Below are 21,111 nucleotides of genomic sequence, written 5' to 3' on the forward strand. Positions count from 1 at the left end.
AATAATATAATACGAAAATATCAGTATGCAACATCAAGCAGCGTAACAAGCCAATTTTAATGTCTGAAAAAGAAATGGAAGTGAATGAGACCACAAGTTTTGTGCCAAAGAGATTCAAATGGCTTAGCCCGCTTGTATGTGAAGAACAAGGTTAATACAATATATAATTTCAGCATCGAAATGCAATGTGACCATTTGCAATAGACACATTGCAGGATCTGCAATGTCTAATCAGGACTATAGCTGACTAAGAGCCACAGTTAAAAGCACAGCTGATTTGTTGAATCATTGCAAAGGTTAACTATAAAGTTACTAAAGTTTCAATGTTTTAAGGCCAGTGACTGTTGAAGCATTTCAAGCCAGTTCAAAGCATTAAGGTTTATGCAATTATAACATGCAAACTTCAACAAAATTAATTGTATTTATGTAAATGTACACAATGAAGACGACACAGTGTTATTTTACATTTAACCAATCAATTTATGTAGCTGAATACTGCTAGGAAACTCGCAAAACCCTAAAGCTGTTGTTTCATTTGTAACTTTTCTCTACTGTATTTATCAATGCTTGAGATTGATTTATCATATTTTATGCAGATGCACTCCCCTAGAAAGTCATCTAAATCAAATTTAAATGATCAATTAGTTTCATCTGGTTAAATTATACTCAATATCACTAAATGTAGATGATAAATTAGTCTGTTTTTTTCCATGATTGTGAGTCCTACTCTACACTGTTGTTTACTGACTGCTGAGGCTGTGGATTAAAGATCATAATGCTTAGTTTCTTGCACAGAATGATTGTTTCTCCTCATAAGACCTCAATCCTCAGAGGCCATGGGTTTTCATTTTGTTTTATTTGTTATTTGTTTGGACTCTCAAGTGCTCAATGTAGCCATTGACATGCGTTTGATAAAACATGCGTTTGACAAACAACCATGATCACTTCTTTAATGTCTTACTAGAGAAAAACAAGAACTTACATCTTTAAAGTGGAGTAAATTAACAACAGATTTGCAATTTTGTGTGAACTATCCCTATAAGGTCAGCATGAAAAGCTATGTGTCCCTATTGTGATGAATGAAGCATCTTCTAGAAGATAAAATATAGGGTGGATTTGAATTTTGTTCATTAAAAACTGACAGTAGTTAAACTGTATAAAAATATACATTAAAAACTAAATTCTATAAAATAAAACAAAGATTTAAACAAAATAAACTGTTCTAATTTTGTATATTAGAAACTCCTGGACAGGGACTGAACAGAAACTGACAGTTAAATTGATATATGTTAGTTTTAATTAATTTTAATAATATATAAACCATCTACATTAAACACATTTATTATTCAATAAAATACAAAAAAAAAAAAAATATGTTTGTTTTCCATAACCTTGAAATCTAGTCCAAAAAAAATATGGCTGGCATCAAAATCAAATAGACTAAATGAAAATGGATTCAAATGAAGTGTGCAGGAGGGTGTTTTCAAGATAATCCGAAAGCTCTTATGTCCTCTGTAATTCTCCGGATCACTTACCCTCTGGTGAACAGATGGAGGGCAGTTCAGAGAGGATGGCCAGAGCAGATGTGACGAGTCTGCAGTCAGTGGCGCTGAGGGAGCACGTCTGTCCTCCCCGTCCCGTGGGGCTGCCGGTCAGTTTGGGGCTGAGCTGCGGAAGCTTTCTTACAAGCATGCAGAGACACAGCTCCAGTGCTCCAAACACGAGAGATCTCCCTGGCACCAGGCCACCAGTGTCCCGTCCCTCACCAAACTCAGGAACCGTTTCCTTCTCTGCTGCACCGTCATCCACTGATTAAACACAACGAAGAATGATGACTTCAGAGGGTTATTCAAGCAGCACTGCATGGTGCCTTTTGAGTTCAGACTCACCCTCTGCGCTGTGGCGTTTTTCCCTGACATGCTCCTGAGCTGCACAAATAATCTGCTGCACCAGTTCCAGCACAGCCAGCTGAATGCTGGGAGATTCCCGAGTGACTATGAGCCTATGCAGGACACTGAGCAGCTCCACACTCAGAGCCTAAAGAGAGAACATCATTGACTTTTAGGAACAAACAGAGATCAAAACACATGAATGACACTGGAAGACAAATCTTAAACCACAAGTTCTGAAGAATCATGATTTTATCATAATGTGCAGTTCATATCAGTCCAGTATTGTTTCTACTACTAGAAATAGCTCTAAAGCAAAATGAGAACTCTGGGTTATTTAGCAAAAACGCAAGCTGATCATTTGATTATTGACTTTTTTCATTATATAACTGAACACAAACAAAAAATAAACTGATAAAAGCAAAATGCTAAAATACTAATGTTCAAAAAACTGATATCTTAAGTTTTTTTAATAATCAGTAATGCTGCATCATCACAAAATACATTAAAACCAGTAATGTTTGAAAGTTTTTAAAGAATTTAAAGTGCCAAAATGAGCCTTCAGAAAGCTTTCGAAATTATTGTATTATTTATTATATTATTATTTAGATTTGCATATTATTACTTTATTTTATTTTTAATTATTTTATTTATATATTTTTTTATAATTGTTCTATTCTATTGTGGTCACTTTTGATTAAACCATAGTCTAAAAACACAAATTAGCCATAACCTTTTTAAGTCATTTCCAAAAAAGGTTGCTAACACTTGAATATTTAGCATGGTGGTTATGTTCATGCAACTGAACCCTGATTTGAATCACAACATAGATGAATTACAGTAATAGCGTGCTCTACATTGTAGCATACCTGATCATTGCCCACTTTCGAACGGGGCCAAGGCACCTCCAATAAGGCCTGCAGAGCCTGAAGACATGAATTGATGTTTTCCATTTGGTCTCCAGAATGAGGAGAGCACAAAAACTCCACACTGATTCCTAATGAGAGAATTAAAGTGAACAGAAACAACAATAAAGAAGAATAAATATAACATATTTCACATAATTAAGAATCAAGGCATATTTACACTCAGAATTAATATAGTATTTTGGTCCATCACAGATGATAGAGAGGAGGGAGACACATTCCCATTTACAACATGTGTTGGTATCAGTCTCTTTAGACCATTTTTCGATCCCCTTCTTGATTTCTTTAAGGGAAGGGTCTATAGTGAATGAGCTTTTTCAATCTGACATAGCAAAATAAGTGTGTGCATATCGAAGACATGTAAATATCAAAGATACACTAATTGTTTTCTTTGCTCTCTATTTCCACCTGGGGATGAGCATCAGATTCAAGACCTGTGAAGAGATGATGCCAACCGTTCGAGGACAACATATGCACTTAATACACAAATACACTTCACTAAATATCTACACATAGATATCACCTGTATACTAGATTACTGCATGTTAACCACGTTCATATATAACAACTTTAACTAATAATTAATAACTTCATCAGTTAAAGTAAATAAAGTTATACAATTATTGTAACTAATAAACTTAAATTTTCTGATTTTGATAGTATCACAAGTGCACCTTTTGTAAAGCTGCTTTAGAACAATAATTATTGTGAAAAGTGCTATACAAATAAATTAGAAAACTAAAAATTAAAAAAAAGCAATACACACTATAAACAACAAACTACATCCAGTTTACTAAAGCGGAAGCATTAACTGAGCTCTATACCCAGGATAAGGTGGAGGCGGTCTGTGTTGACGTCCTCTGGAGATTTGACGTTGCTCAGTGATGTGGACTGGCCCATGGAAGTGGGTGTGACGGGCCTGGAGAGGTTTGCAGGGCCCTCGTCCACCACGATAAAGCCGGTGCTGTTGAGCCAGAGGGCAGTAGCATGGAGAATGGTTGCCCAGGCACTGTAGTAATGTGGACGGGCCTGTTCCACCGTCTCTGCAGTGTAAAACGAGCCGCCTGACGAACAGAGATGCACGTTATAATTTGAAATCACACACACACAGCACAATAATAAAAATTTGTCAATTACATTATCACAATCACTTCACTGCCACATTTTACAATGGCAAAAAAGTAACGTGCAGAATATTTTGAGTTTACTGAAACATGAGTGGATGATTGGCCTCAGTAAAAGTTATATTTGTTTTTAAATTTATACTTTGGCTTAGTAAGAAGAGCAGACAGAGCAGCTGTTTTTAACCGTAATAATAGAAACTGTAATAGGAAATGTTTCTCAAGCACCAAAACAAAATACAAAGAAAAGATTAAGGATCATGAGACACTGTAGATTTCAGTAATGATGCTGAAACTTCAGCTTTGCCAATAAAAAACATATCAAAACAGAAAAACGTTTAGAAAATTGTACTGTATTATAATTTTTTGTACTACTTCATAGACAAACATGAACCCTACAAATTAATATTAACTTATTCTTTACATTTAACTTATTTTCTTTTATATATATGAAAATTTTGGATCCACCAATAGCACAGATATTCGACACTGTGCAGTGTAACCTGAGAATCATGAGCAGTGACCTGTGGAGGGAAGATGGCTAGAGTAGTGTGGGGGCAGTGTGAGCAGGGCATGATCCTGAAGAGCCGCCAGCCATAGACGACTCAGGGTTGCCAGATCAGTCTGAACCAGTTTGAGCAAACCAGCCCCTGCTGGACCTGCAGTCCCAGCCTCCTCACTCTGCTGCGGATGATGACTGACCGGGCTGTCCCTCTGCCTGGAGCCCTGCACCGCTGTGATGTAGACCTGGAGAGTTAAGACACGTATACATTCAGAGTACATTATAGTTTTCTGCTTTTTAAAAATTATCCACAGATGGGGCATAATCCAATATGAAACACCTACCTTTGGCCAGTGACTTGAGAAAAGTTCATGGACACAAATAAATATTTTTTACTGGTCATGAATTTATGTTTGCTTTGTTTTGTTTTTTTTTATAATAATAATTTTTGGGGGGATTTTCACCTTTATTGGACATGAAGAAAAGTAGAGAGTATTGACAGGAAAGCATGGGGAGCAGAGAGAGGGGAAGAATCGGCATAGAACTGCGAGGCAGGAATCAAACTCGGTCGACGTGAGCACCGGAGTGCATGTGTTGACACACTAACCACTAACGCTGACATGTTTTCTTTATTTTTTAGATCAAAGACTGATCAAACTTGGGAAACACATATGAATACAATACTTACTTGCTTACATGATGACTTATTTATAAAAAATTCAAGCAACAAAGAAATATCACTGTTATTATTGAACTAGCCTTAATTTACATAACAATAATAATTAAGATAATAATCTTATAATTCTCTTCTTCTATTAAAATAATGGTAACACTTTACAATAAGGTTGTATTAGTTAATGTTAGTTAAAGCATTTACTAACATGGACAAACAATGGACAATGCATTTATTACAGTGTTTGTTCATGTTAGTTGTTCATGTACAGTGTTAGTTCATGATTATTTGTTCATGCTAACGCACGGCCCTTTAATTAATGTTAACAATCATGAATTTAAATAATAGTAATTCACCAGTAAATGCTTAACTACGATTAATAAATGCTGTAAATGCTGTACATGTTAGTAAATACATTAACTAATGAAACCTTATTGTAAAGTGTGACCTAAATAATATATAATTCCACCAATACAGCATTCTCAGGCATTGCAAGAATTCACTCAAAAAGTTCATGGCCAAATAATGATGAACAGTTTTATATACATATATTTATTTTACTCTTTTTTTTTTTTTTTTTTTTGGATGTGTTACTTAAAGATCTTGACCACAAATATAATAACTTCAAACAGTAGCTAGTTCGACAGATTTTTTATGTTCAATAGTTTCTCTCCTTAAAACATTACTTGAACTGATATTTTTTTTATAACTTTACTCCAATTTCAATAAAGATTATACGATTGGATATAATAGTGTGTATACTTTCACATGTTAAAAATGCATGGATATTTGTAAATCCAGTCGACTTTCAGAACATCTAATGTTGACTGGATTTTAAAATATCCATTCAATTAACAGTTTTAAAATTACTGAAATAGTTACTATAAGAGCCTTCTAACTAAGCGCAAGCAAAAGTAACAAGGATATTTCTGCTCTTCCACCATTTTACTAGTTGTTTTCTTCACAGTGCATGTTACATATGCACAGCAGAATCTCTCTTTGTTTAGCATCATCCTACCCATCCCTACAGTCAAATAACCACTAACCACAGAAGTGTGTGTGTGATTTAAAAGTTCTAGGATGGTGTTGAGTACCTCCGCCCAGGCTTTGAGCACCGCCAGCGACTCCATGGTGAAGGTGCTCTCATTATAGAGCTGACTGGGAACATCTCTCCCCACCTGCACTTTGGCCAGAGAGGAAGCAAGAAGTTGATGTACCCTTCTCAGGTCCCGCAGGTCACTGATGACCCCACTGGCAATCCATGCACTGCAGACCTGAAGGTCAACAATGGGTCATGTCAGAACTCAACACCACTGGAGCAGCTTTATGGGGAACAAACTAGGTCAAGATAACAACCATGAACTCGGGGCTTTTTAAAACTAGTTTGAAGCGAGTTCAGGAGGTTGAAAAATAGTGTAAGGGGTTGCTTTGGGCACTACAGAAACAACATAGTTGGGATGCTTGGTTGGATAATGTGAATGACAACATGTTTGACTTTAGAGTTAAACAGTTTGCTGGGTCACATGATACTTTAAATAACAATGTGTATAAAAAAAGAAGAAGAAGAAAAAAAAAGTGCATGATTATGGATAATTATGCTCAAGCAGCACACCTGGCAGGCTTTGGCGGTCACGTTTGGAGGGGCGTCCACATGGAAGGCAGGTCTAAGCGCAGCTCCAACCTACAACATCAAACAAAGATCGGTACATATTAACACAAAATGTCTGAGATTTCTCATAATCTTAATTATCCTTTGATAAATGTTTAAAAGTTTTTGCTTAAATGAGTTTTATAGATAGTCTGTGCCTATAAACATATACATACACGTTACTCACATGTGATGTGTTATAACCAAACTCATCTGGTTAAGCTTATTCAACATTAGCTTAGAACTTTCAAGCACACAACACAAGATGTTTCACGTCACTATTAGATACTAGGGCCCCCTGCTAAGCCTACAGATAACCTAATTTAGTGTAAGTGATAGGGGCCCTCACACACGTGCAAACACATGCACACGCGCTCAGTAACAAGAGACTGACGGACGTGCTCATGTATTTCCCAAGTGTCTAAGAATAACAGCAAAGAGCTTTACTGTACACCTCTGAACATACAGTACAAATGAAAAAAAAAAATCCTCCACCTCTAGTTTAGCAATCTAGACTTTATAAATATTAGACTCATTCTTTTGAGAAATCTTTTTAAGCCCTTAAAGTGACATTTCACGCACCAATAAAAATTCTGTCATCATTTACTAACCCTTCACTTATTCCAAACAGGTTTGAGTTTGTTAACTATTGAAAACAAGAGAAGATATTTTGAAAAATATTGGAAACCAGCCACGGACTTCCAAAGTATTTTTTTCCTACTATAGAAGCCAATGGCTACTGATTTTTAACATTCTTCAAAATATCTTCTTTTGTGCTCAAAAGAAACTCATAAATGTTTCATAAATTGTGATTTTGAAAGAACTATCCCTTTAAATAATACATAATAAAATGTTGTTTTTTTTTTCATAAAATGATGACTATACACAAAAATCTGCTACTTTTCCTCATCTAAATGCATTAAAGTTGGAATTTCAGTTAATATTTGCATTAATTTTTTCCTTCAGTTGAAAACCAAAAATGTATACAATAAGTTTGGCCAAAAAAAGCTACGTTGTCTTTACAATGCAGTCCTAACAACACACAACACTGCTGCATGTGAACAAAGGTATACTTTCCATGTTACAAAAAGTTTTTGTCCTAACCATCCACGGAGGCCATGCAAAAAAAAATCCTATTTTAGATATGGTTTCTATTTCTGCCACATAGTAGCTGAACAGCATAAACTAATATGACAATGATCACCTCAGTTGTAGATTATATCATTTATTCAGTGTTAATTGTTAACAGTATAGGTTTTAATATAATATATATGACATATTGCCATACTGAAAGCAGCAGCAGGAATTTATCTCAGATAAAATAACTAGCAAACTTACAATTTAAACACAAACATTAGAATTGTGCAAACCAACATCAGTCATTCTGCATACTGTATGCTTTTAATATTGTTAATGAGGTTTAATATTTATTAAACCTGTCAATTTTGTTGGGACAGGTTGTTCCATTCTATTCTAACCTTCTGAAGGTCTGTGGTATTTAAATGATCCTGTTGTGTCGCTTTTGGTGTGGATAACCAGATTGCTTGTCACTGGAATCTTATCATATTGCATCTTGTTATGGTATTAGGGTCTGTTCCTTTGTTATAAAAATTATTTACTAATATTTAGGAAATTTCTCTAAGATTATCATTGTTTTTCACTTTCATCACTAGATGATTGAAAAGATGATTTTAAGACTCACGTTGGCTTGATACTGCTCCAGAATGACATGCCCAGGGAACTCAGGCTCTGGCACATTAGAGAATTTACGGATAATGACCAGTAGCGTTTGCAAACCAGCCAGTCGGAGCTGGTCACTGTGGTCTGTGGATGCCATAAATGCCATGCGGATCAGATCCGCCAAGTGAAGAACCAGGAAATCTGTCAAACAACGGGTTGCTAGTTTTAACAGTCTTAACAAAAATATATACATCACCCCAGAAGGTGGCGCTAAGATTCTGTGATTCACTGAACACATCAGAAAAGGTATCAAAGGTTATGGAGTAACAGAGAATAAAGAAAACTATGAATGGTCTAACCTGTGGACTCATGTAAACGCTGCTCTTGAGCGAGTACCATGTTAAAGTGAGCCGAGTCTCTGTTCTCACACTGTGCTATTATGCGACACACACACTCCATAGAAAACACACGAGTGGACCAGCGCAGGTTATTGAAGGGCCCGCTGGACTCAGATTTTGCGTGGAATGCAGAGGAGTCATCATATCGATCTCCATCCTCCTCCTGCTGGGTTTCTACAGAGGCGGCTGCAGCGGAGTCTAAAGAATGATTAAAAAAAAATAAAATAAACTAAATTCACACTAAAACAAACATCTATGGCCTGGGGCCATATGCTTGGGGTTTGTGGAAATGTTTGGCAAAAAAGTATATTTGCATATTGAAACATGTACACTGAAAATTTACAAAGCACATTGTACATTTATAGAATGTAAATTGCAAATTGATAATCAATCAATCAATCAATCAATCTATCTATCCATCTATCTATCTATCTATCTATCTATCCATCTATCTATCCATCCATCCATCCATCTATCTATCTATCTATCTATCTATCTATCTATCTATCTATCTATCTATCTATCTATCTATCTATCTATCTATCTATCTATCTATCTATCTATCTATCTATCTATCTATCATTAGATAATTAACAATAATTACACAGTATTTATACAATACAATAATTATAGAGTAATAAAAAAATCTGAAATGTGTCCTACTGTATATTTACAAGACTATAAATGTAAATGTATATTTTTGATATATATTACATTATATTTTACAATATAATATCAATATTTATACGGGAAGCAACACAGATGTTTCTTTCACCTGCAGAAGCGGAGAGCACATCTTTGCAGAGCTTCAGCCAGTGGGCCAGCTTACTCTCCGCAGCTGAACTCATCATGTGGACCAGTGTTTCCTGAATGTCTCTGCACAGGCGGGGGTCCGACTCCCTGTCCAGCAGACTGAACAAAGCTCCCTCCAAGCCCACCTCCTTAATAGTGACATCTGCAGGACAGACAGTGATTATTTCACATGCAGTACACCCTTAGGAGCTGCTGTTCAAGTGTATCATCATTCAACAGTGACATTCGCATTAAACTAAACTGAATCTGTTTTAATCTGACTAGAACAATACCATTACTCTGCCTGATGCTGAATAGGTTTAATAACCTAAAACATTATGGCTTTTATTCTTCTTTTTCTGCTCATTTTTGTAAAGTAGTTTTGACAATCTACATTGTGAAATGTGCTATAGAAGTAAAGCTGACTTGAGATATACATCTTAACTAATTATGGTTATCTAATTATAAATGCGCTTGTCCTTTCTGTAAAAAGAAACTTTTGAAAATACAGTAACACTAATTTAAATATAATGTAAGATGTCTTTTATTCCTGATAGCAAAATTGAATTTGAAAAGTCATAAAAATAACTACAAAGATAATTATAACAACCATTGAAGTGGCGTAAGTGAGGCCAGCAGGAAGGCACTCAAACTGCGGTCTGTGTGAGTCCTAATGTCCCAATAAAGTGAAGGGGACACTATACTGTCAGTGAGCGCCGTCTTTTGGATGAGAAGTTAACCAAGGTCCTGACGCTCTGTGGGCATTAAAAAACTCATGGCACTTCTCGTAAAGAGTGGGAGTGTAACCCCGGTGTCCTGGCAAAATACCCTCCTTCGGCCCTTACTCATTCACTGAATTGGTTCTATCACTGTTTCTCCACTCCACCAATAGCTGATGTGTAGTGAGTGCACTGGCGCCATTGTCCTGTAGCTGCTGTCGCATCATTTAAGTGGATGCTGCACACTGGTGGTGAAGTGAAGAACCCCCCTCATGATTGTGAAATCGCTTTGGGTGTATGGCCATGCATGATAAATGCGCTATATAAATACACATTACATTATCATCACCAACATAAAATTATGCTGTGTATTATAAGCACATGCTGCCGTTTTGTCTGCCTCTTTAAATCCTTGTTTGTGTGTTGATGGTTTTTTGAAGCAGGATGGATTGTGATAGGCTCTCAATGTTTTTATTGTTCATCAGCAGGAAAATAAACATTTTCTGAAAGTTTTTTTAATTATATATTTTCTCTATTTATTATTATATTATAATAATTATAATAAATGTATACATAATTAATAATATAATATTTTATTATTGCTATTAAAGCCGTGGTTTGGATCTCTATTCTCATAGATTTAGAAGGATAGTTAATACTAGTCTTTCATGTCACATGATTTTTTTGTGGGACAAAAATTGTATCTTTAAAAAAAAAAAAAAAACATTATTCAAAGCATGTTTGTAGAAACCAAATATATTATTTTATCATTCAACATTCACTAATGTTTCAAAAAGTTTAAGAATAGCATTTAAGATACTATTTAGTTTATTAGTTTAATGCTACCTTTCTGATAAAACTTTTCTTTTTATTGACACAAAAACATCAAACAGCAGTGTATTTTGATGACTAAATCATATTTGCTGCCAAGGTTCAAAACAAAATTCCAGGTCCAAAAATAACCCATGGCTTGTTTGCTGCGGTCAAACTCACCCTTAAAATGCAGAGTAGAGTAAAATAAGCTGCGATAAGAGATGCTGTGCAGTGTGGGTGATGCTGACTCACCCAGCTGTGTGTTGTCTCTGCGGGGAAGCTCTTTAACCAGAGCCACTGCGTGCTCCGATACCTCCACTGCCTCTCTCTGAGCCAGCTGTCTTAAACAGGCCACAACCGCTCGCCGCAGAGACAGGTATGAGCTGCACAGGTTTATCTGCACATACACCAAAACAGCATATTTGGGGACTGAATATGATAGATTTTAATGGGATATTTTAGCCAAAAATTCACATTTGGTGTCAACTTCTTCAATAGGTGTAGGTGACTTTTTTTTTCTTCTGCAAACAGAAGATTTGTTTTGATATCTTCCATAGACAGCGATCCAAAGTCATTTAAAGTGTAGAAAAGAAACCAAAAACATTTTCAAAACATTCCATGTGACCTCAGTGGTTACCCTCAAAAAAATTGTGAGCCAAAAAAAAAAGACCATGTAACTATGACTTTATTCACCTAGATCCTCTTTTTCGTGTCAGATCATCAGAATGTGCATTTACTGTGGCCAGTACAATATTGTGCCATTAAAGTCAGCAGCGTAACACAGAAGCATCATATTAAGCAAAGTAAACATGCTCCCTGATATAATATGGAAGACAATGGCATACAGAGATGTTTTTGGTGCACAAAAGTGTTCTTGGAGCTTCGTATGATTACAGTTGACCGATTGAAGTCTTGTTTTAACAGTTTTTGTTTCCTTTTCTGGAAGTCTGTGGAGAATATGGAGGATGATAGGACTGTAAAATAATTAGTATGTTCCTAAAAAGAACGAAGGTTTCAGGGGATTAGAACAACATGAGGGCGAGTAATCAAGAACAGAATCTTTTGGGTTTTGGGAACTTTTGGACATTGAATAAGTCACTGGCTCATCAGTTCTTTGGTGCCAATTTCTCAGTTAAAGAGCCCCTATTACAGGTTTTTGAAAATGACCTTCCATGTAGTGTGTAACACAGCTCTAAGTAAAGTAAAATATTTAGCTAATTTAAATCTGAAAGTGCACCATGTTTAAAACTATTGATTCATCTATAAAAGAGTCGACTCAGAATGGTTCAAATTAATCGACGGGGTAATGAATCTTTAGCCGTGTTGGCGTGACGTCGATGTGGAACTTAAGCCCCGTCCATTTGTTGCACGCAGACGCGGGAAAATTGAAACACTCGGGCCTGTCCACAAACACTGTAGACAAAAGACAACAAACACTTTAGCAGATCCCGGTTGAATGATGTGAGGGAAAGTTAGTGTTATTGTTGAAGTTTATTTTTGCAAAAATACCTCAGCATTAAAGCCTCAGCCTTGTGCTGTTTTTCTGTCATGTTTCTGACAAGTGCTTCAGCAATCTACATGCTTACAATGGGAGATTTATCAGCTGTTTGTTAAAGGAAGGATCAGAAAAGACTATTGATGTGTGGGACTTTGTCAAAGCTTGACAGGAACTTTACAGTACACAATTCATGGATCAGTTCCTTCCTCCATTTCACAAGTGGAAGTAACTTAAGTGTGATTAAAATGGTTGCCTCCTTGTCTTCTCTAGCTTGCAAATTATGTATTTAGTTACTTGTATCCATTTCACACGGCTTGTACTGTATCTGGTTAACTCTTTATATTCTCATATCGTGTCTAAAACCTAGTTAAAAATGTGACGTGTGCCGCTTCACGGATTTAAATGCGCTTGTGAGCTCACGATCTTCTGCTGTTTGTTGTTGCTATGGCCACAATAAGCTGTTCCTAAACATGTGTGGCGGTCAAGTTTCAAAATAGTTCAGCTTCAAATTTCAAAACAGTTCAGCTCCACTGTGTGGATTAATACTGAATGTGTGTCACTGTTTTTACTTATGGTTAAGCATATAGCAATATATTGCTGTTTAACTGCATGGCTTTAATGCACTCCTGCATTGGGCTCACACATACACTCTAACAACTTCAAAATTGTTGATAAGCCGTGGTGGGCATTTCTCCCCGTCTCACGCTGAACGCAGTCAACCAATCGCAATAGACTGGGTCATTGGACCAATCGGCGCAGATTAGCATTGCGCTAAGTATGGGTTTGGGAACAAATTTATTACTGAACAAATCATATGGGAGTCATTAGGGTAATTAGGTAAAAATAAATGCATATTACAAATCAATGAAAGTGTTTTTGACCTTGCATGCAAATCAGCCTGTTGTTGGAGACCCCCAAAACCAAAAATGATCTGTTATAATGCATAATAGGGGCTCTTAAAGTCTCAATTGGACTAAGAAGTAAAAGTGAGTGTAGAGCATTTCTACAACTGTTTTGATTAAGTAACATGTAGATCTGTGCAGACTCAAACCATTTCAGTCCATTTCATCAAGACGCATTAAAAAGGATTTCTTGGTGAATGAGATGTCATTCTGGATGATTTGCCTGAGGCTGTGGATAACAGGCAATAATACTGTAAATAAGGTCCGTTTTTTGAACAGACCTGTTATTTTGCTTTACAACACCTTCATGCATCATCCATGGGTTTTATGCTTGTTTTGCCAGTGTATGTTATTTGACTGATCGTGGTTATCTTTAAAATTGCATGATATGAATCACCAAGGACCACATTTTAAGCTTAAAATATTCTACTGCAGGACAAAAAAAAAGTCACCTACGTTTTTGAATAGCCCTAGAGATTTTAAATTAACAGCAAATTTTCTTTTCTGGTTGAGCTATGCTAAAAACATTAGTATGGTCACACTAATGAATAGCAGTGAATTTACTGTGAGAGCCAGTTCATATGAGTGAGGAAGAGATCATATGACGCACCCCTATAATATATGTTATGCACACATAATAAATCAGACAAGTGAGTGAATTAGAGCACACTTTAAATGTGATGATCACTTCATCACATTTCAAACAACATAATACAGAAACAAGGGTGAAAAACTGTTTAGACACCTGCGGCCACATCAAGGTTAGTCCTGGTATGTCAAAACGATCCCACGGAAATGTTATTTTAGTGTAGAAAAGGACAAAGGGATAGGAGAAAGGGACAACAGGGCTACTGTCAAGGCTTGTTTTGAGTTTTAACTGTTGTGACAAGCGAGCTGTTTGCGAAGAATAGGACTATAAATCAAACCACCTAAAAATAGACCATGAAGAACAAAGCGTGTTTTTCTCGATTACGGTCTAATACTGTCTAAATGTATGTGTGTGTGAGGGACTGAAGCACTCCAAGTAATAAAGCTAATAGTGGGAATTGGCATAAGGCCTCAGCTGTGGATGTGAATGTCATGTGCACTGTGTGGGCGGTCAGTGTAAGAAGTCAATAGAGAAAGAACCAAGTCAAGCAAATCTAACCCTTGGCATTAACCCTGCAGTTAGAGGCAGTGACACTGTGTGCTCATGCTCAAAACCAGATCCTGCCTGAGTTAGTTTCACACTGGGGGAAAATGAGAAGAGGACAACAGAGCATAATTATAGATTGAGAGAGGGAGAGATGAAGTGCAAACAAAAGAAAGGGTATAAAGTGGCCTGACCACAGAGAGGCAGGCAAAACCTACCAACACAGAATAATCCAACAAGATCTCCTGTACGAGAGAACAGAAAACAGCACGGTCACTACAAATGAGGGAAACCCAAAGCCTGCATGCACTCACCTCTTACATTTGCATTCGATCCAAGGTATTTGACAATACTTTATTGTGAAAGCGTTATTAACGATTCAACAGTCACTATAGGTAAATAACTAGTGTAATCAAAAAGGTAATAAAATAGTTTGCTCTACAAAACAACATGTTTTAATACATTTAAAAAATGCTGATCAACATAAAGATTGGCTGTCTAGTTATTCAAATGAAAGAAAGTAAACAAGACTGGAAGTCTCAATACATTTAAGTTAAAACAGGCATGTCCACTCCTATCGGAAAAGTAAGGTGTATTTTATACAAAACAAATGTGAATTTGTTTTGTAAGCCACTATTTTAGTTTCACTGAGGGAATATTGCTTTTTTTATTACATTACATTAATCCTTTTTTCATTTTAGTCAAAGTTTGTCATTTTGATGAGGGGTTTTTACGTTTTAAAATTACTTTAAATAAATACACAATAGAGTTCCTTCATTTTCTCCAGATTTAGTTAAAAAGTTATTGGTTTGTAATAAATATCAAATAATAAATAATGTTTATTTTATTTCAAGTGAAAAAAATCCTTTTAAATGGTTAGTCTGGAACATGTCAGTCATTGATCACCGATGACTAGGACCAGACAAAATATGCGGACATTTTTGCTATTTCTGCAGAGAATTTGATTAAAAACCTGTGGATTTATGCGAAATTATTTTGGAAGTATCCAAACTAAAATATAATATATGAAATAAAAAAGAATACATTTTAACCTCTATTTAATATTTACAATGTAGATTCATCTAGATTCACTTATTTGGGAAACAAAGCAAGTCTATCATATCACATATTCTACTAAAAGACAAAAAATATTTCATTACAAACAGTATTGTAAATAAATCAAATGAACACTTTCATTCACTCATTCATTCATTCATTCATTTTCCTTTCGGCTTAGTCCCTTTATTAATCTGGGGTCGCCACAGTGGAATTAAACCACCAATTTATCCAGCACATGTTTTACGCAGCGGATGCCCTTCCAGCTGCAACCCATCACTGGGAAACAGCCATTCACTCATTTACACATATACACTACAGATAATTTTAGCTTACCCAATTTACCTGAACCGCATGTCTTTGGACTTGTGGGGGTAACCAGAGCACCTGGAGGAAACCCAGGCGAACACGAGGAGAACATGCAAACTCCACACAGAAATGCCAACTGACCCAGCCGAGGCTCGAACCAGCGACCTTCTTGCTGCGAGGTGATAGCACTACCTACTGCGCCACCGGGTCGCCGAACACTTTCATATTAGTCAATAATATTACTGAAATTAATTTAAAAACTGAATAAACATCAATTTACACAAGTAAATAAATAGACTCAATGATGGGCTAGAGATCTGCAGATTTCTGTGGGCGCAGATTCCGCGTGGGCCTACCGATGACTTATGACATTTTTTAATCAAAAGTATTAATGGCTGATTATATTATATAATAATATATAACATATAGACTAATTAGATATAAATATAATTCAAGAAAATGACAATGAGATGTTTAAAATAATGAGGAGTAAGCTCATAGGCTGCTAAACTGACAACAAACAATCACCTGCAGCAAGAGTTGATAATGTCATCCAAAGCAGATTGAATTAATCAGCATGCAAGCCCAATAGATAAAGATGCTTTGATCAATTGGCCAATAATCACATTTAATGACTCGATCGATACTCGCCAATCTCATGAACCAATCGTAGGGGTTCGTTTATGAGTTTACAAGCAGAGGAACCATTTTTTATATCAGTGTTATATTATTTTCTGTAAAGCTGCTTCTGGCCAGGACATGTCCACACTAAATGGTTATAAGAGACATGTTTAAGGGATTATATGAAACATCCTTAATTTATTCTTTTAAATAAGGAGAAATCTCCACTAAAGTATCACACTTAGAGGGAAATGTACTTAACACATTATAAAGCTTGAAGCATCAGAATCAGTACTCTGAATTGACTGCGAAAATCCTGATCGGAGCATCCCTACTAATAGAGTTTCAAGACAGAACTCTGTATTAATACATTTATTAGCTATTAGTAGTTGATATCAGAGGAATCTATCACTATCACAAACCATATCACTAACTGGCTGATCCTACAGATCAAATCAGTTAATTATTATATATTCATTTATTGGTTATGTTTTTATATTTAAATTATTAGTTATAATCATTTATAATTTAGTTCTAGTTTTACCTCAAAACAAATATAATAATATTTAAAAAAGCCTATTTATACTCTTTGAAAACTACTTTTCTGCTTACCTAAACAAATCTGCTGGAGCAGGAAAAAACAACATTATAGCCCAACAACCCTATAAAATTGACTGTTTTTGTGGTATCAGATCTGTTAAGTCTAATGTGTGTTGTTGTGTATGGCTGTGCGTGTTCAGTGCATTGATCACATACACAGAGACTTGGCACCAGGCTGGACAGATTGACGAAGCGTGGCGCAAACATGTGCAGCTGCTGGAGGCAAGAGATGGCCTGAGCCTGGACTAAACAGTCCTGGCTATCCTGCATCACAGCACAGCCCACCAAACACGAGGTCCTCACCGCACACACACCTGCACCCTCACCTGGAGATAGTTTACAGGAAACACACAGAGAGATAAGAGTGTGTAAAGGTCTCACCTGCTTGATGACAAAGTGTTTGAGTTTGTTTATGGGTAAATAAGTGTGTGATGTGCACCTTGCAGATCCGGCCCCACAGAGGTGATGAGAGCGTTAAGACAGCGGCCCAGGCTTTGCTGTACCTCCACATGTGTGTGTGGGGTAGAGAGGAGCAAACGCAGCACCAGAGTGAAGCTGGCCTCCAGGTGACTGTGGTACAGAGGACCTGCTAGATCCACCACAGTGGACAGAGCATGAAGAGCCCACATCTGCACACATGCAGTTCACTGAAAGATTAATGCATGAACTTCCAGGTACCTCCATTTACTCTGCATATACATTAATCAGAGTATATTTGAAAAACTGCTATGCGTCAAAACATTCTCTGTTCATTCTAGCCTCTAGCATATGCTTCTCATTCACACCGAAGTGTCAGAAAATATTAAGACTTAGTTGATATACAAAAAAAGTTTGCCAATACAAAAATAGTTCTAATTGTATGTCTTGTTTAACATTTATCAACAAACAAACAAGCATTTTAATGTTTTATGAAGTGCTAGCATGTTTAACCTTATTTTGGCACTTTTATAATGTTTGAAACAAAATTCTAGCATTTTAATCATATTTAAGCAAGTTTAGCCTATTCTAGAACATTTACAGTGGTCTGCATATACAAGTACACCCCTCACAAATCTATCTTTTAAATTCAGATTTTTAATAGGAAGCCATACAATATTAGATTTGTGCATATACATTAGATTAGTCAGTACTGAAGCCAAATCTCGAGCTTATCTAACAAAATAACTTAAGGTAACGGTCCAAAAACTAGTACACCCAAATTTATATGTTAGAAAAATATTAAATACAAATTTAAAAAAAGAGAAGCAAAAAAATTGAAAAAAAGTAATTGAAATTTTGTAGGTTGTAATTTTTTTTGCTATATTTTGCTTGAATTTAATATTCCAGCAGACTGAGGAACGGCTTTTTCCCCAGAGCTGTCTCCCTTTTGAACTCTTTCCCTCACTGACTCTTTTGCCCCCCCAATACACCCCACACTCCTCTAACTTATATTCCTCACAATCACTATACTGTTTAGCATTTGCACATTTAAATTTGCACTACATTGCACTGATTCACTTATTTGAACTGTACATACCCACTGCACATGGACATTTCTAATTATGTACACACCCACTGTACATATACATTTGTAATTATGTTTATCTGCACACTTCTGATTACTAATAGCAACCTGTACATATATTCATTTATTGTAAATCTCTGTTCATAGCTAATACAACCTGTATATAATGTGTATTGTACATCTATCTGTAAATATTACCATAGTTTTTCTATAACTGCACTTTATAACTTATACCTGTATGCTGCACTTGCTGCTATTGCACTGCTGATTAGACCTAAACTGCATTTCGTTGCCTTGTACTTGTATATGTGTAATGACAATAAAGTTGAATCTAATCTAATCTAATCTAATTGTATTATCTTTCCATTTCTAAATATGTTTGGTGAGTAAAATATTATTTTAATAAATATATCTGTTTAATAAATCTGTTTTGTTTAAATGCACCAAAATACATTGCCTATATTCACTGAGAAACGGATACAAATATTAATTTTCAAAATGGGGTGTACTCAATTATGCTGAGCACTGTAAACATGTAGTTGTAGTTTTAGCATTTGGATAATTAGACTTCCTGTATTTATATATGTATTATCGAAGTACCTGTACTTCCGGTGAGGTATTGTCCTGGGACAGGGTAAAAAGAACCCCAACACAGGCACTGAGGTACTGAGGGGTGCTAATCCCACCCAGATAACGGTAAACCGTCCCGAGGGCCAAGGCATGGCCTGTGCGTGTGATGGCATCCCTTGCTGTCTTCAGTCTGGAATACATTTACATTCAGTTCAGACAATCCACATTCAGTTGTTTGCTTAATAAAGTGACTTTGTAATCCACTCACTTGTCAAAGCTCATGAGAGTGAGGGAAACTGTGAAGCCGGGGTCATTAAGAACTTGCACCAGCCTTGCTAAACCCTCCGCAGCCATGCAGCGCAGTAGAGGGTTTGAGCCTTCCAGCGCCCCCAACAGGAGAGACAGTGCTGGTCTTTGGACCTCCTCTGGCCCCAATTCCCTCCGACTTGATGCCAAACTCTACAAAGCACAGCAGGAAGAAGGGGAAAGAGAAACAAAGAGGCGTTATATGGCATGAATGCACTGGTTAAAGATGGCTAAAATGGTTAAAATGCCTCCTACCTTCAAAGTGCAAAAGAAAGCAGCAGTTACGTGCATTTGGACTGTCTGCTGCCGAGCTCCTTTGAGCTGTCGCACAAATTCACAAAACTGCTCCAGGACCTGAGCCCTTAAATAAAATTAAAAATAAAATAAAAAATAAGAAAAGAACATAGACATATGACCACTTTAACATTTTATTTTCATTATTAACTCAACATAGTAATTCTAAAATTCCAAACAAGAATATTATTATGTAAAAGCATTTATTTGCAAAAACAGGAAATATTTAATAAAGCAAATTTTAAAATGGCTCCTAAAATATTTATTAAAACCTTTGGAAAACACTGTAAAAATGACTGCATTTGTTGTCATGTTTTACAATAAAATAATAATAATAATCCTCTAGACAAGCTGTTAGCAGGAAAAAGATGCACTGAAGAAGGGTCGATAGCCCCATATGATCAGTATCATTTCCCTTTCCACTGGTGTTTAATAATGCATGTGACACGGCAAGAGCAGCCCCCAATTATGCAAATGCATGCAGATGTCTGGATGTAAATTTGGCTATGCTGCATAAGAAAGCACTTCAAAAGCCTCTGGCTCTCATTAGGGTCAGTTCCCAAAACGATTCACTATCAGTAACAATATCAGCTACTTCGAACGATCCGAGTAACTTTAAACACTAATGTTGGTTAACATTAGTACATTCAACATTCCAGTGACTGTATCATAAAACAAACAAACTGCATACATAATTTACAAAGTGGGATGTATCACTTGGAAAACAAAATGCACTTTCAGAGTTGAGGGAAATAATTGAGTAAATACCCAATTTAACTGGCAACTTTTAAGCTTCATTATTCACAAGTGTTACCTGTTCACTTGCATGTGAAAGTGAAGCTGTACTGCTAGCATAAATATCCTAAATAAAGTCCCTAAATGAACTTATAAGTATTTAGCAACATTAGGATTCTCTGAAATGAACTCAACTACAAGGTCTCTTACAAAGATTGACATCATACAAATGGATGACCACACCAGGATTAGTTCAGCTAAAAATGAAAATTGTGTAACTAATTACACATCATTATGTTATTCCAAACCCCTGAGACCTATGTTGGTCTTTGGAAAACAGATTACTTTACTGACTTTACATGTGCACAGTAAAAGAAACACAAAAAATCCTCCTCAAAACAGACCACAAGCCTACAGAGGTAT

The 21,111-nt window shown here is 36.1% G+C and overlaps 1 protein-coding gene across 1 annotated transcript in view; it reads right to left on the bottom strand.

Moving 5' to 3' along the window:
- Nucleotides 1-21,111, bottom strand: part of heatr5a (HEAT repeat containing 5a) — a 44,546-nt gene that overhangs the window by 5,818 nt on the left and 17,617 nt on the right. The window contains exons 17-32 of the mRNA XM_056476562.1: nucleotides 19,915-20,020; nucleotides 19,622-19,812; nucleotides 19,384-19,543; nucleotides 17,719-17,908; nucleotides 17,436-17,605; nucleotides 11,414-11,558; nucleotides 9,613-9,792; nucleotides 8,799-9,035; nucleotides 8,462-8,640; nucleotides 6,724-6,792; nucleotides 6,206-6,385; nucleotides 4,461-4,683; nucleotides 3,640-3,879; nucleotides 2,759-2,886; nucleotides 1,890-2,037; nucleotides 1,536-1,808 (exon numbers count right to left, since the gene is read on the bottom strand). Of these exons, the coding sequence (XP_056332537.1) occupies nucleotides 1,536-1,808; nucleotides 1,890-2,037; nucleotides 2,759-2,886; nucleotides 3,640-3,879; nucleotides 4,461-4,683; nucleotides 6,206-6,385; nucleotides 6,724-6,792; nucleotides 8,462-8,640; nucleotides 8,799-9,035; nucleotides 9,613-9,792; nucleotides 11,414-11,558; nucleotides 17,436-17,605; nucleotides 17,719-17,908; nucleotides 19,384-19,543; nucleotides 19,622-19,812; nucleotides 19,915-20,020 (2,819 nt within the window). The remainder of the gene's footprint in view (nucleotides 1-1,535; nucleotides 1,809-1,889; nucleotides 2,038-2,758; nucleotides 2,887-3,639; nucleotides 3,880-4,460; nucleotides 4,684-6,205; nucleotides 6,386-6,723; nucleotides 6,793-8,461; nucleotides 8,641-8,798; nucleotides 9,036-9,612; nucleotides 9,793-11,413; nucleotides 11,559-17,435; nucleotides 17,606-17,718; nucleotides 17,909-19,383; nucleotides 19,544-19,621; nucleotides 19,813-19,914; nucleotides 20,021-21,111) is intronic.

Source organism: Danio aesculapii, chromosome 17 (genome assembly GCF_903798145.1).
Source record: "Danio aesculapii chromosome 17, fDanAes4.1, whole genome shotgun sequence".
NCBI lineage: Eukaryota > Metazoa > Chordata > Actinopteri > Cypriniformes > Danionidae > Danio > Danio aesculapii.